The sequence below is a fragment of the Microcebus murinus genome, chromosome 2, assembly GCF_040939455.1.
Source record: "Microcebus murinus isolate Inina chromosome 2, M.murinus_Inina_mat1.0, whole genome shotgun sequence".
Classification (NCBI taxonomy): Eukaryota; Metazoa; Chordata; class Mammalia; order Primates; family Cheirogaleidae; genus Microcebus; species Microcebus murinus.
Window position 1 is genome coordinate 54,969,226 of NC_134105.1, and position 16,228 is coordinate 54,985,453.

The window sequence follows — 16,228 nt, forward strand, 5'->3', positions numbered from 1 at the left end:
AAGCTGGTAATCATACACTTTCTGGTCACTAAGGCTCTTTTTGATTGACAATAGAAATTCTTGAACAGGATCAGAAACTTGAACCTGAGTCATACCCTAGCTACCATGCAGAGTTCCGGTCACAATTTTGGGATACAAGTTTGAAAATTTGATCAATGCAAATAAGATGACTTGAATACTGACTATGTAGGAAATAAGGGAGAAAAATTAGACTATATTAACATTCTGCACTTGTACAACTATTTGGTTTGCTTTTTTGTGTTTCTATTTTATTTTTGTTTTTAAATAAAACAAAAGTCCTATGCTTATAATTAGGTGTAATAAGAGTATTTCCTTTTAAAATTATTATTTCAACAAATAAATTACCTTTAGAGTCATAGAATATTAGTACTAAATAGGAATTAACACTAATTCCTATTATTTGTTACCTTTATTTTAATGATGAATTGAATAAGGTCCAGAGAGGTACACTGAGTTGCCCAAGGTAACCTGATTAATAAATGATTAAAAAAAGAAACAGAAATAGAATGGAAATATGACACCTTATAACTGAAATTTTTTTTGACAAGTCAACACATTTTATGCCTTTCATGGTACTGTTTTGCAAATTCACATCTTCTTAGAAATTTCTCCAAAGGTATGTAAATGTTTTTATTCTCTATTCTGTCACCTCAAAACTTTATTGTACATTTCTTATGCTAAACCTTTGAAATGATTTTCAAAATCCATGAAAACACAGATTTCCCTCTTCAGCTACAGAATTTTCATCAATCCCTGTCTCTTGTCTATCCCTCTTCAAATCTGATATTTCATTTTAAGTCCTTTGCGTGCTCACGGCTAAGCTGACCAAGAGGCAGCATAATATATATAAAGGAAGATCACTTGAATAGAACCCAAGAAAATCCTGCTCCAGTGATGGATCTTCGTCTAAATATCTGTGTGAGCCTAGGCCTGAGCTCAGTCTCAGAACCCATCTCTAGAAACCAAAAAAGTTGGGCTAGAGCTACATAATATTTCAATTTTCTTCTATTAAAATTTCTTTAAAAAAATTAACAAGTATCAGGTTTTTCACGGGCAAATATTTCCATACAAATCTAACCAAAATAATCCTCAAGGTTAGAATTTAAGCTAAGAGTTAAAGAAAGGAACATGTTTCTCTGCAATACCCAAAGACCTAAGCCTGTCACTGGGGGGGTCCTTGGCAATATATTAAATTTGTAGTAAGAATTTCTGTCTGTTTACTATATCAATCAATTAGTTATAAGGCAAGACTTTTTAAATTTATATTTTGTCTTCAAATATATTTTCTCTGATTTAATAAAATATTTCTAAATGTGTCATATTAATGTCCCAAACTAACAAGATAATAAGGAATTAAAAACTAAGGCCAGGTGCAGTGGCTCATACCTGTAACCTAGTGTACCTTGGGAGGCTGAGGGGGGAGGATTGCTTGAGTTCAGGAGTTCAAGGTTGCAGTGAGCTATGATTGCTGCACTACAACCCAGCCTTGGTGACAGAGCAAGACTGTCTCTAAAAAAAATAAATACTAAAAACTTAAAAATAAATGAAAATTCTTCTCTGAATTAAAATTAATCTAAAGTTTAAGACAAAGACATAAAGGTACTTACTATGCATAAATTTATATCACTACTTACTTATAGGCATAGATAAGGCATTTTTTTATGTAGAAGAAAGTGAAAATTTGGTATTGCCTTCCCTAATGCTCTCACTACCTGGTTACTGGAAATGATAATATGAATTATAGAAGATCAAAACTCATGGTTTTTTAATGTTTTTATTAGTCATGAAGTTATAGTTTTATACCAGTGTTGCTCATTACATTCAATGAATGGATATAGAATGAAGATTTAGCAGGCTAGATTGGTCGTGAGAAAACTAGAAGCCTTAGGAAGAGGCATGTTAGAACTAGAGAAATTGCTGAGATGATTACTTGGGAAACAGTAGAAATTAAGAGGGAGAGTGGGGAAAGAGCAGGATTTATAGGACCCATCATTGCATTAATGTGGCTAGGAATGCCAAAAGAAAAAAAATCTAATTGGTCAGTGATATACTTTCCTTTTAAAACTCTTAGAGAGTTCACTCTTTAAATTCTTACATGTGTATATATCATATATATGTATGCATCATACTACTCATATATGGCTTATCATAATTGGCTGGTATTACAGTGAGTTATGTCTCATCTTCCCAATTAAATTGTAAACTCCCAAAGGGCACAGGCCACATTTTGTCTTTCTTTGGAACCTCCTCCACAGTTCTTTGCACAGTGTCAGGCATATGAGCAATATACAAAAAAAAAAAAAAAATCATCTGATGAATAAGTGGCCTCACTTAAATTAGGAAAAAAAAAATATATTTGCTTAACTCAGAGTTGCATATGGTTCATTTTTCCCAGTGGTCCACAGTGCATTAAATTCTAGAGCCACATCTTTGAATCTGAGCCAAATAAAGATATTGCCATCTTGGTTAACCATTGTTTAAATGTTTACTTTCCTTGTCCTATATTATTATATCTCTCAGGATTCTTTTGTTCATCCAGCTAATGAAATGAGGATTGGGGAACTTCACCCTTCATTAGCTGAGACCCCTCTGTATCCACCCAAACTTGTTCTGCTAGGGAAGGACAAAAAAGGTAACATTATGACCCTGATGTGGGAAATATGCCGCAAATGCATGTGCATGATGAATCACCAGTTGTACATTATGATACACCATAGTCTATAAAAATATTTTACAAACATACATCTCTAACATTAATCGGTATGGTATCTGTTTTTCATACTTGCTCTTCTGTGTCTGTAATTGTCAATGTTCATAGCCTTGTAATGTTTTTGCCCTTTAAATTTCAGAATCAACTGATGAGTCTGAAGTTGACAAAACTCACTGTCTGAATAACAGTGTTTCCTCAGGCACTTACTCAGACTACTCGCCTTCCCAGGCCTCTTCAGGATCCTCTAACACCCGGGTTAAAGTGGGGTCCTTGCAGACAACAGCTAAAGATGCAGTACATAATTCTTTGTGGGGTAACAGGTGTGTTTAGAATCCCCTCTTTTTTGTTCCCAAATGCTTATTTTCAGCAACTTTTTAAAAAAATGGAATCTTCTTAATTTTGGAATTGTATTCGGCACAATTCTATGAGTGGCATAGAAGACAGAAGAGGCAGGTAAGCAAATGTAGTTCACTCGGGACTTTCAAGTACAGATGAATCCATCCTACAGGTGATGCCAGTCTGGAGACCTGCATGTCTCCAGAGGGAGACATGGTAGATTAACAGGATGAGATGATAGAACAACAACTTTTAAAAATCAAAAATTGTGTTTGCCCAACACTTTTTGATGAAACATGTGGAAATTTTGCCATCCAAAAAAGATGCCAGGAAAGCACTAATATGCCTGATACAGAGTAAATGTTCAATAAATTATCATTGCTATCATCATCATCATTAGGATGTTATCACCACCTAGAAAAGTTAGAATGTATTTAAAAGTACTTAATTTTTCCAAAATGCCTCCTACTCTATATTATTCCAATATTATGGATAAAATACAAAAACCACAGAGCACAATACAGTGACTCAATAAGATAGTATTTACCCAGTTCTAATTTTTTGTAACTTATTGCTGTGGTTTTTTTACACTACAAAAAGCAAATAAAAATTGTCAAATTATAGGTAATCAATAACTTTAGTTAATATTTTACTAATATTGCCACTATTGGCATATCTTTAGTAATTCATGAATAACTATTTCTATTCATCAATGCCCATGATAAAAATATTAACTCTCTCAGTTTATAAATTCATTATTTTTGTATGAGCTGAGATTAATTTAGATACTTTTAAACAATACTTTCTAAATGTACATTTTTTAAAATTAACAGAAGCACATACAAGTATTTCCATCATTAACAAAAGGTATATATCATTCAATTTTAGTGTGTTTATAATAAACTTAGAAAAATTACCATCTGCTAGAAATACTGTGGTCAGTGGTGTAAACATGCCAATAACCTAAAGTCATAATATAACTTACATTCTAGAGAAATATACCTGAATGTGCTCTGTATACAATGTCATTTAGTATTTTCAAGACCTAGCCTTCAAGTAAATGTTATTTGAAGACAATTTAGATTCATTAGATATACCAAGCATTTGTAGGAAAGGTACTCTCAAATAATATTTTGGAAAATCAGAATCCCCAGGGATAAGTACCAGGAATCACATGATTATAATTATCAGTCAGGTTTCAGGGCCATTACTGAAAACCTACGTATGTCATTCATTCATTCCTTCAGCAAATATGTATTTAATGCCTACTGTGTGCTAGGCACTATTCTAGGCATGAAGAGAAAAAGATCTCTGTTCTCGTGAGTTTACATTCTAGCAGAGGACACGAGACAATATACAATACATATAATAGGTAAGTAAATTATATGCTAGAAGGTGATTATTAGTAGGAAGAAATAAAAGTTAGAGGAGGGTAAACGGATGGCTTTCTTTTGAACATGAAATAATAACACTATCTTGATCATAAGTCAGGTGAGGATGAATGAGCAGCTAAAGGACAGTGGCCTTCTTTGCTGCTTGCTCTCTTTCTGGCAAAGACCCAACTCTTCCTCGTTTTCATAATTCTTCTTCCCTTTGCATTCACAGGATGGCACCATCTTTCCCACAGCCTCTCGATGCAAAGCCATTACTCAGCCAGCGGGAGGCTGTTCCCCCAGGGAATCTACCACAGCGCCCTGACAGGCTGCCAATGGGTGATGCTTTCACTGACAACTGGACTGATGGCTCACATTATGACAACACAGGGTTTGTTGCTGAGGAAACCACAGCAGAGAATGCCAACGATAATCCTCTCTTAGGTTCGAAATCTAGAAGCACAGCTTCTCATGGACGCAGGCCTTTGATCAGGCAGGATAGGATTGTTGGTGTTCCCCTGGAACTTGAGCAGTCTACACACAGACACACACCAGAAACAGAAGTGCCTCCTTCCAATCCTTGGCAGAATTGGACCAGAACCCCTAGTCCTTTTGAAGACAGGACTGCTTTTCCTTCCAAATTAGAGACAACCCCCACTACCAGCCCCTTGCCTGAAAGGAAAGACCATATCAAAGAATCTACTGAAATACCTAGTCCTTTTTCTCCAGGAGTACCATGGGAGTATCATGATTCCAATCCCAACAGGAGTCTTAGTAATGTCTTTTCTCAAATCCACTGCCGCCCAGAATCTTCTAAAGGTGTTATTTCAATTAGCAAAAGCACAGAGAGGCTTTCCCCATTAATGAAAGATATAAAGTCCAATAAATTCAAAAAGTCACAGAGTATTGATGAGATTGACATTGGTACATACAAAGTTTATAATATACCATTAGAAAACTATGCTGCTGGAAGTGATCACTTAGGAAGCCACGAACGACCAGATAAAATGTTGGCACCAGAGCATGGTATGTCCAGTATGTCTCGAAGCCAGTCCGTCCCTATGCTGGATGATGAAATGCTCACTTATGGAAGTAGTAAAGGGCCACAACAACAAAAAGGATCTATGACAAAAAAAGTCTATCAGTTTGACCAAAGCTTCAATCCTCAAGGAATGGTGGAAGTGAAATCTGATAAGAGGATACCACCCCCTTTTCAACACAATTCGGAGTACGTGCAGCAGCCCGGCAAAAACATGGCCAAGGATTTGATTAGCCCTCGAGCGTACAGAGGATACCCACCAATGGAGCAAATGTTTTCATTTTCGCAGCCGTCTATGAATGAGGATGCTGTGGTGAACGCCCAGTACGCAAGCCAAGGGGCAAGGGCAGGCTTCTTGAGAAGGGCCGACTCCCTGGTGAGCTCCACAGAAATGGCCATGTTTAGAAGGGTCAGTGAGCCGCATGAGCTGCCCCCGGCTGATAGGTACGGCAGACCTCCGTATAGGGGAGGGCTGGATCGCCAAAGCAGCGTTTCAGTGACTGAGTCCCAGTTCCTGAAAAGGAATGGCAGGTATGAAGATGAACACCCTTCATATCAAGAAGTGAAAGCTCAGGCGGGAAGTTTTCCAGTTAAAAACCTAACCCAGAGGAGGCCACTGTCTGCAAGAAGCTACAGTACAGAGAGTTACGGTGCCTCCCAGACCAGGCCAGTTTCAGCTAGGCCTACTATGGCAGCTCTTTTGGAAAAAATACCGTCTGACTATAACTTGGGTAACTATGGTGACAAGCCATCAGATAACAGTGATATAAAGACAAGGCCTACTCCTGTGAAGGGAGAGGAGAGCTGTGGTAAAATGCCTGCAGACTGGAGACAACAGCTGCTTAGACATATAGAAGCTAGAAGGTTAGACAGGGTATGTCTGGCATTTCTCTGTAAGAATATCTCTCCTGCCTTTAGTGTTACTTTATTGGCATTTCTAAGCACATGTAGTGAAGCATGAACTACATGAATGAGTAGATGATCAGTATTTTATTTATCTTTATATTGTGGGGGAAATGAATCATAATAACTTTTTGTGGATATTGCTTAATGCTTTCTGAGAGTCCGTAACCTGCAGGTGAATTATTTATCGAATCTAGCCTAAATACTGTTAGTAAGAAAGAATTTGACTCTATTATATGGGATGCTGCTTCAATTGCTTTCTAGCCATTAAGGCAAAATGCCTCTTCTAGGACACAAAACTATTCTCTAGTGACCTAAAGAGTATGATTTTTATTGAATCTATAAAAAGTGAGTATTTTGCCCCTTTCTGAACAGACTCACTTATATTAAAGTCAGGCCTAATTTGTTTATAAAATTTGCACATAGTTATTGCTATGGGACTACTAACGTACTACTTCTAATGAGCAATAATCTTCCCAGCAAGAAACAGAAAAATCAGCAGAGATTAAATCCCTCCTACACATAAATTTATTTAATAAAAATTCTGTCATTTAAAATGTTGGTTTTTATATAGAAGGAAATGTTTAAACTCAAATCATACCACAGAAAATAAAAATAGATGGTGTCTTTATGAAGACTACAAATGTATAAATTAGTATGTATATTGCAGCAAAAAAAAAGGAAATTAATCCTAATTCAGTTAAAAATTGAGTCATAATGAAGCATGGAATGTAAGGGATTGGGGAGAGTAAAAACAAATAGCATATAAAACCTAGAATTACATTTTGTTGCCTGTTCAAATCTCTCTAAGAGAAATCGGGCATTTCATTTTCTAGAACTGTTACCAATTGACCATCGTCCTTCAGTGTCCTTTGCGGCTTTGATGTAGAGGGCTTTGTCTGTGCTATATTGACATTAGATTCTTAAAGATACTTTTTGTGAAAATGGGGTCATTTGTTCTCAGTTTCTAGGTTTGAATGCTAAATTGGGGATCTGGGTAATAATATACTATCAGAATGTTTCACTCAATAGTTTTATTATTTTATTTGGTGTCCTGCTAAAAGCACAGGCCACTACATTTATTATGTATTTCTTTAATACTGAATTTTGTGTTTTCAGGTTTACTCTTTTTAAATATATAATTATATTGTTTGTAGGTCGTGTCTACATGACAAGAAAACAATTTTTTAGGGAAAGAGTGAACTAATAAATGTGGGTGTGGGTGTTAGTTTCTCAATGTGGAAATTGGTTCTGCCTTGCAAAATATTTCATCAGAATGTCTGTTTCAAATAGGTGTGCTCAGTCCCATTGAAGGGAGCCTCATCAAAGCCTCATGACTGGCTGTCAGTGGGAGACACCTGGTCGGTTGTCACCATGCCTTACCTCAAGTTATACCCTCCATGTAGACAGATAACTTGGAGGGCGAAAATATTTGGGGCCAAATAATACAGTACAGTTTGGGAACTCTGGCCTCGTGTAGACACGACCATACGTAACAGGGTAAGATGAACTAGACAAGAAAGGTTATAAGAAGCTTTTTAGAGCATATGTACCATGACTAGTAATTTGAGGCAACAGAGGAATGAGTGAAAACAAAGCATGAAAAAGAAAAGATTCTAAGCATTCGGTACCATCACTTCCTTACTGGTGTCCCAGATAAATGGTTCCTCTCCTTTGTTCCGAACCACTAAAAAGTAGGCAATGCCTCTTCATGCAGCAGGAATTTTAAGGAAGCAGATAGGGCTGGGGGAAGAAGATTTGAATCAGCGAAAGTCTGGAGGCCCTGCCTGTCCTAGATAACTAAAAGTGAATTCATGTGTATTTTCCATTGCTATGACAACACCTTCCTTTTTAATTAGTCTCCACATATCCCCTGTTTGTTTATAATTCCCTGGGTCTGTCTTTCACTTTTCAGAACAATTTCAATGTATATTCAATAGCTTCTCATTTAATTCCAAGAAATTAAATTACCTTAGAGTATCACTTTAAGCCATCAGATCCTGGAAGCTCTTCCTCTTGTTTTCTCCAAGTAACATTTCTTTGCCTCTTTCAACTGAGTTACTGAGCTGTTCAGGCTGTACTTTACTTAAAACTTCCCAGCTACCCAGCAAAATGAATTCTGGATACTAAAGCACAGATTTATTATGTAAAACTGGTTTTGATATAGCTGTGCTACTCAGCATTCTGTCCAAAGTCAGACTGCACCAGAGATATGGTGTGCTTTGTTTCCAGTAAAATTTAAGTGAAATTTAGTTGAACCATTTGAACCCTGAAAATAAAACAGTTTCACTAGAAATTACAAGATCTTTGCCCATTCCACATAAAAGACAACTGCCTAGAGACCTGGACCTTGTATAAGCTTAACAGTCCAACATGATGTTGGCAAAAGATCTCAGTGCTGACCTTGGAGAGGCAGCTCCAAGTACAAGCCTAGATGAAACAGACTTGTTTTCTACTGTAGTTTAACTGCCAGGCTCATGGTTCCACTACAGAGCCTCACTGTGACAGAGAATGGAAAACGTGAATCCATATATCTGAGACTGCTTCTATTCTATAGGAGCTGAGAGAGTACTAGACTGGAGTAATTTTAAACCTTAAGGAATTATCTACATGCTAGATTCAGTGTCCTTTTCAATTTTGGCATGGTGACAATGAAAAATCTATGTATGAAATAATCGTGAATCCATAATAAATATGACTGGTAGGCAAGCACACCATCAGGAGTATAATACTCTTTCAGTTGACCTCAATGAAACATTGATACTAAAAATCATTACTTTGATAATAACACCCTCAGAATTAACGTTCAGTAATGTTCAGTTAAGAAATAGTATACTAAGTTAACTTTTGTAATTTTTTTTTCCCGAAAATATTAATAAGAGATTCACTTAAAGTAAAGGCCAAATTCTGTCAATGCTTTCATTTCCATTGTAGGTTGAAGGTGGAGATTATACCGGTGGAAGCAATTTGTTGATAGGGCACCTAAAATGTTTTACATTTTAAATAAAGTTCTATAGAAAAAAATTATCTATCAGTCACTTAGAATAATTTTAGATACACCCATTGAAAGTTAGCCACAATGCAAATATCATCAGAGTGTTCTATAGGTATTTAGGCATATTAGACAAACAGCATTAATAATTCAACAAATATAATTGCTTTAGTGTCATTATGAAATTTCTTTAGTTTAAAATGTAATTTCTAAGAACCAAAAAATTTATAAAATTTGGATCCACATATAACTTATTTGATTTGTTTAACTGAATTAATAAGTAAATTCAATTGAGCCAATGATCAGATTGAATGTGTTTTTTTTCTTTTTTTGACCAGCTGTTTTTCTGAGTTGCTGTAATTATGCCTATAGACTAAGCAATAAAGGAGACTGATTTTGGCTTTAACATTGCTATGCATTAGCCTAAGACAGAATTAGAAGCTAATATTTGTCTTTCCTATGTGATGATCTCACAATGTGAAAGAGACCATGAGATTTGCAGCTGGTAAAATTTAAAATCTCACTGTTTTAATTTTTTAAATTAATGGACTACTAAAGATGAACAATACTTGTCCAAAGTCACTATAATCATGATAAATAAAAGATAGATTTTATAACTTTGAGTTAGCAGCAAATGTAAAACAGAATGTATCTTCTTTGCTTTTTGTCTTTTCTGTAGTTTTGGACAGTACTCATTATGTGCATAACTAACACTGTTTACTGTATGCTTCTGTCTGATCAAGTGCATGTTTAAAAAAGAAAGTTACTGTTTGCCTGCTTAAAGTTAAATGTTATAAATTTAAACATGTTCATGTAATAATCAGTTTGTTGAGCATGTGTTCACACCCTGTCACATGATTATTTCCTCTACTCAGAATGCTGCTTACAAACACAACACAGTTAACCTTGGCATGCTGCCCTATGGAGGTATTTCAGCAATGCATGCAGGCAGAAGCATGACTTTAAACTTGCAGACTAAGTCTAAATTTGATCATCAAGAACTACCTCTTCAGAAAGTAAGTATGGACTGCCCTACATGTGTCAGCATACCAAAGCCAATTAATGTTATTTGTTCACTTAATGTGTTTAGGCTGTACGTACAACCCTGCTTATTATAGACTCTCATGAGTCCAAAAAGCACAAGGGCAAATAATGTAGAGCCCAAATTCTTAGCTGCTAATTGAATATTTGTAGCTAGACTGGTTATCAGGTTACTGCTTTTTGGACTGAGCTTTGCTTTTTGGATTGAGCAGGTACATGGCTTTTTGTGTTGCTTTAAGGCTCATTTTTCTTATTATTCATTTCCCTTGTCTTTTTTCCTTTGTTTTTATTTCTTTTAAGTTTATATATTTATTTATTTATTTTTCTTTTTTGGAGATAGCCCTATCTTCTCTTGGTGATGCATTCTGAGAACAGAGCTGGAATTATTGGATTTCAATCGATTCCTTTGGAAAAGATGTAGGATCCTAAATTAGAATGGAAATTAAGTGGTTAGCACTTCTAATTGCTTCTTCAGCCCATTTTTGTGTGGGGGGGAATATAACATAGAAGTAAAATATGAGAAACAAGTTTGTGGCTTAGAAAACTAGGTTAATGGAAAAGTAGCCAGTTCACTTGGTTTTAAATGAGAATGTAAGCACATTTGAAAGGGAATATACTGGAAGAGGAAACATTCCCATTATTAAAGGAATATTTCTGCTTATTTTATTCAAGCAAAGCTGAGAATGCACATTTTACATGTTTAAATTGATTATCGTCTCTGTCTTCATTACATTTTAGTGGAGACTCATGAGTCATTTTCACACAATATGTCATTATGGCTATATATTAATATAATAATTAGCCTAGCAAGTTGTTTTGAAAAAAGCAATGCGAAGCAGGGATGAGAGAATGACAGCAGCCTCCAAACACTTCTCTCTTAATAAAATTAATAAACATATGAAACAAACTCCCATCCCAGAAGAATTAAGGTCATAGACCTCAAATTCATTTTATTGTTAAATTAGTCTTTAATAACATTCCCTAACTCTGGACGATTTGGCTCCTACTGTGAATAGAATAACAAAATCAAAAAGTCATTTATATCCACAGCTTTTTCATCACCTACCACCACTTTAAAACAAACAAACAAACAAAACCCACTAAATTGAGAGCCTTTGAATGTTATTTTTCCTGTCCTCAGTCTCATGTTGCTAGACCAGTGGTGGGCTGGTAACTTTCTCTCTAGGGAGAAAAACAAGGCCCTGATTTGTGGTATTTTCCAATGTCAGTGATATAATACTCCCACTATGGCCAATTTCAAGGTGCCAACTTAATGTCATTGAACTCAAAATTGGGAAGATTCATGTATAGTTGGATCTCAAGTACAAATTGTCTCCAGCATGCCATCAGCACAACTATTTTTACTTGAGTTCCTACTATATGGAACCTGTTCTTCATGTCCTCTCAGATGCCCAAGGCTCTCATCCTCTTCCCTAACAAAACCAGTTTTCAAAAAGGCCTTGAAACTTAATTGCACTAAGGAATAAATGAGATATCACAGCTTTTTTTTCTTGAGACAGGGTTTGGCTCTGTCACCCTGGCTAGAGTGCAATGACATCATCCTAGCTCACTGTAACCTCAAACTCCTGGGCTCAAGCAATCCTCCTGCCTCAGCCTCCTGAGTAGCTGGGACTAGAGGCAGATGCCCCCCACCTGGCTGATTTTTCTATTTTTTATAGAGATAGGGTCTTGCTTTTGCTCAGGCTGATCTTGAACTCCTGGCCTCAAATAATACTCCCCACCTCAGCCGTGCAGAGTGCTAGAATTACAGGCATGAGCCACTGCACCTTGTTATATACCACAGCTTTAAATAGACACCTCTCCTAGAGGCCTTGGCAATTAGATACAAATCAAATCTTCAAACCCAAATCATGAAATTTCAAAATTCAGCAAGCAGATTAAAGAGATCTTGGTATTAAGGAAGCTATTGCCTGAACCCTCTGAAATTATATAGAGACTCCCTTATTTTGCCTAATTTGGGCTACATTTATTCATCAATATATATAATATTAATAATATAGATACATCAGTATCTGAAAAATGGCAATATGCTTGAAACAGTGTTTCTCAGTGTCTAACTTATTCTCCAAACATAAATTAGGTACCTCTGTATTGCTATATTAATTTTCTTATGTCATTTGGACTACCCTAGATAGATTCACTATCTATTACTATAATTCTAAGATGATCTGTAACAGAAATAATGCAGAGTTATATTTGGGGACTTCTCAACCATCCTCAGTCAGATGGTTGCAAACCTCAGTCTGTTTGGATGCAAACCAAGAATAATTCAAGTATTGAAAGTCTCCACCTCAAAATAAATTATCATCAATACTTTATTATCTGCACCAAAGACAATGAGGAGGGAGGAGAATGAAGGTACAGCAAGGCATGAAAAAGACACACAGGCAGGGCAAATACTCCATCACTGCAAAGATATTATGGTCCCAAACTTATCAGTTTAAGACCTATAAACTTGAAGCATTTAGGCAGCTGGGACAACTGCCCCATCACCAGTGCAGGAACCTTATCAGGCACTGGCTACTTAATCAGTTTCATGAATAGTTCCAGGCTCTACCTCCTCCCATGGATTCCAATCTAAGCCTCCAGACCCTATTCCTGTCCTCTCTGTTTGCCAAGAATCGCCTCTTGCAACAATGAGGAAGGAACACCTTTTTGTATTTCCTCTTTCACCTCCATGCCCATATATGTCTCTTCTACAGAGCTTTGATTTGAAAATGTTTGTTTTTCTGCCAGGCTTTAGAGCAACCTCTTGTAAAATGTGTTTCTCGGTTTATCCCTGTCCACTCATCATTACTAACCCAGTCCCATGATTGAGGTTCAGTTTCCCTAAACCTTTCTCCCCAGGAGAGGAGATAGGCAAAAATCATTTTCCTTTGATTTAGAAATGCATAAAAGGCTATTACAACATTTTGTCTTGCTACTTAAGATAATAAAAATTAATGTCTCAGGTATTTAAGATTTATTTGCAGCCCCTAAATGCTCATTAGCCATGAGAATTGCACTAAAATAAAAAGTAAGATCAATGTATAAACAAATATTTTCAGTAAATAAAATTGACAAAACTGTTCCTTCTCTAGTGGCAATTCGATAGATAAAAAGATAGTGAGGTGTTCTTTTTTATTCATAAAATTCCTGAATGGTAATATTGGCCATCTCTAGGTAGATGCCATGGCAAATGAGTCTGGGGTGTTCTAGAAAGAATGAATGAAGTTTCTTAAGGAATCTAAATTAAGGTTTTCACCTATTAGAACTTAAGCACTGGAAAGGGAGTTGCAACCTACATTTGAACAGGTGATGCCCTTCCCACGGACCATGCAGGGGCTAACATCCAGACCCCATTCCCATCTTTTCTGTTTGCCAAGACTTGCCTCTTGCAACAATGAGGAACACCTTTTTGTATTTCCTCTGCTGCACCAGGACTGTTTTTAAACACATTTGAAATAAACTAATTAAAGGATATAATTATTCATGAGTAAAGATTAAAGAACTCTGCACTTGAGAAAGTATTTACATAGTGAATGTTTATATGGATGAAAAGGGAACACTCTCCCAGATTTTGCTAGGTATTTTGAATATTTCTAATTTTTTCATATTTATTACATGCCAGGTTGACACTTGTACATTTTCATGGATTACAAGCTAAATACAGACTTTCTGTACTGTAGTAAATTGTATATTCTATAATAATTTTGGGGAATGCTTTATGGTATTAAGAAAATACCAAAATGACAACAGAATTAATAAATTTAATTTTTTTAATATTTTCATTTATTGATGCTTATGCTATTATAGTTTCCTAGAAAATTTAATAATATTTAGGAACTAGAACATTGAACCAGACTGTGGAGTTATTAGTATTTTCTATTTATTTATTCATTCATTCATTCATTTATTGATTTATCATTTATTTACTGCCTTTCCAAAAAGCATTTAAGGCAATTTTCTATGATGTTATTAATGGTTCCATGTGTTTCTTTGGATGTGTACTATTGTATTTGAGCTTAGCTGCTGTCTTGAATTTTATGTTATCAGTGAGAAATACAACATTGTAAAATGTCAGTACAAACTATCATTTTTGCTATCTAAATTATGCATATCAATACATATTTCCATTGGGAGAAAAAAAGAACTAGGATTTATTGAAAATCTACTAAAGCTCTATGAGGCACTTTAAATATATTTTTTCTCACAACTCACTAAAACCCTCAAAGGACATATTTATGTCCATTGTACAGATGAGGAAACTTAGGCTCATGTGTCACACAAAAGAATGCAGTTTTACTGTTTCACCGTTGTCTCCCCTGCATTTAATGTAGTATTAGGTGGAATTTAAATCTGCCTTTGCTCGGTACCCACGTACATATTCTTTCTACTATATGGTGATGCTTTCTCAAATGTTTGTAAAACCTAACATTTTCATAGAACATGACTCATCATAGTTGATAAACCTCTTTCCTATGCATTATTATCTCACATTGTCTTCAGAACAACCGAGAGAAGGTGATATTATGGATGGAGAAAAGAATATACAAGTAGAATATATTAACTCATCCAAAGCATATCATGATCCTAATCATTCCCTATGTGTTACAGGTATAGTGCTCTCTTAGTTAGCTAACTTAATGAAAGTTAGTAATTACCTTGTGCTTGTTCAGATCCACTTGCATTTCCTGAGCACTCAATATCACCAAGAATTATGTTTGGTAGCAGCGAAAGGCTAAAGGTTATGGACCCAAGAAATTCACTCATTAATCATCCAGACTGCTGCAGCCCTGGAGAGAAGCAGGGCTGGGGAAGAAATCGTTGGCCTTTCCTAACTCTCTGTCAGCAGGTATATGGCTGCCAATAAATAGTATGGTCTCTTCTACACTGGAGAAATTGATAGTTTTCTCTTGTCCTTTTTTTGAACTTCTATCACCATGATATTATCCCATCACATCTACTGTTTATTGGCTTATTGAATTAGGCACTAATACAAATTAATTTTAATTTCAGGGACAGGAAAGCTAACATCATAGAAATATACATATTAGATAACCTTATCATATAATTTTGCCTGGAAGAAATTGGTCCCACCATTTGTTTTATTAAAATTGGTGAATTAGTTTATATTCATCCCACCAGATTTTGAGTTAGAGAAATTTAGATAGCAATGTTTGCAGCTAAACTATTTTTAAATTTCTAATGTCCTTTCTTACTGGATCTATGCAAATGCTCAGGATCAGATAGTACCAACATTTGGTATGCATTTATTCACCCTAGTGCCAAGGGTTACTTTGTTAATGCCATTTTTTTTCCTGCTGCAAGCAAAGCAAGATTTATGCTGCACCTCGGAGCAACTCATGTATATAATTTTTATCAATTTTGTTGCATTTATTATTGGCTACCTATCCCTCAAGGAAGATTTGCTTACCTTTCTAATTATGAAAAAAACTTTCAGCCTGTAAATCCACATAAATTCTCATAGACAGTGGCTAAAATCACCAAAATATTTAACAATAATGTTAGTGCTCACATGGGTGCTTCATCACTATTATAATGAAATGTTGGCTTAAAAATTATTTGGGCATTACATTACTACCTTCAGATTGAGGCCCATGGAATCATAATCACTTAGATCCAAGCTTGGTGTATATTGACCTTTGTAATACCTATATTTTCCAAAAAGTATGATGAAAGAGAATAATATAACAACAATTTCACTGGAAACACTTGCAAAAAATTGTTTTTAACAATTTAATCTCTTTATGAACCATGTTCCAATTACTCAACAAAACAGATCCTTGTGT

The 16,228-nt window shown here is 35.5% G+C and overlaps 1 protein-coding gene across 4 annotated transcripts in view; it reads left to right on the forward strand.

Moving 5' to 3' along the window:
* Positions 1–16,228, forward strand: part of LRRC7 (leucine rich repeat containing 7) — a 510,593-nt gene that overhangs the window by 396,047 nt on the left and 98,318 nt on the right. For 3 of the 4 annotated variants that reach the window (XM_075999305.1, XM_075999314.1, XM_075999310.1), the window contains exons 19-22: positions 2,542–2,653; positions 2,871–3,051; positions 4,673–6,353; positions 10,250–10,390. In XM_075999305.1, coding sequence (XP_075855420.1) covers positions 2,542–2,653; positions 2,871–3,051; positions 4,673–6,353; positions 10,250–10,390 — 2,115 coding nt within the window. The remainder of the gene's footprint in view (positions 1–2,541; positions 2,654–2,870; positions 3,052–4,672; positions 6,354–10,249; positions 10,391–16,228) is intronic. The other variant, XM_075999312.1, reaches the window with a different exon arrangement.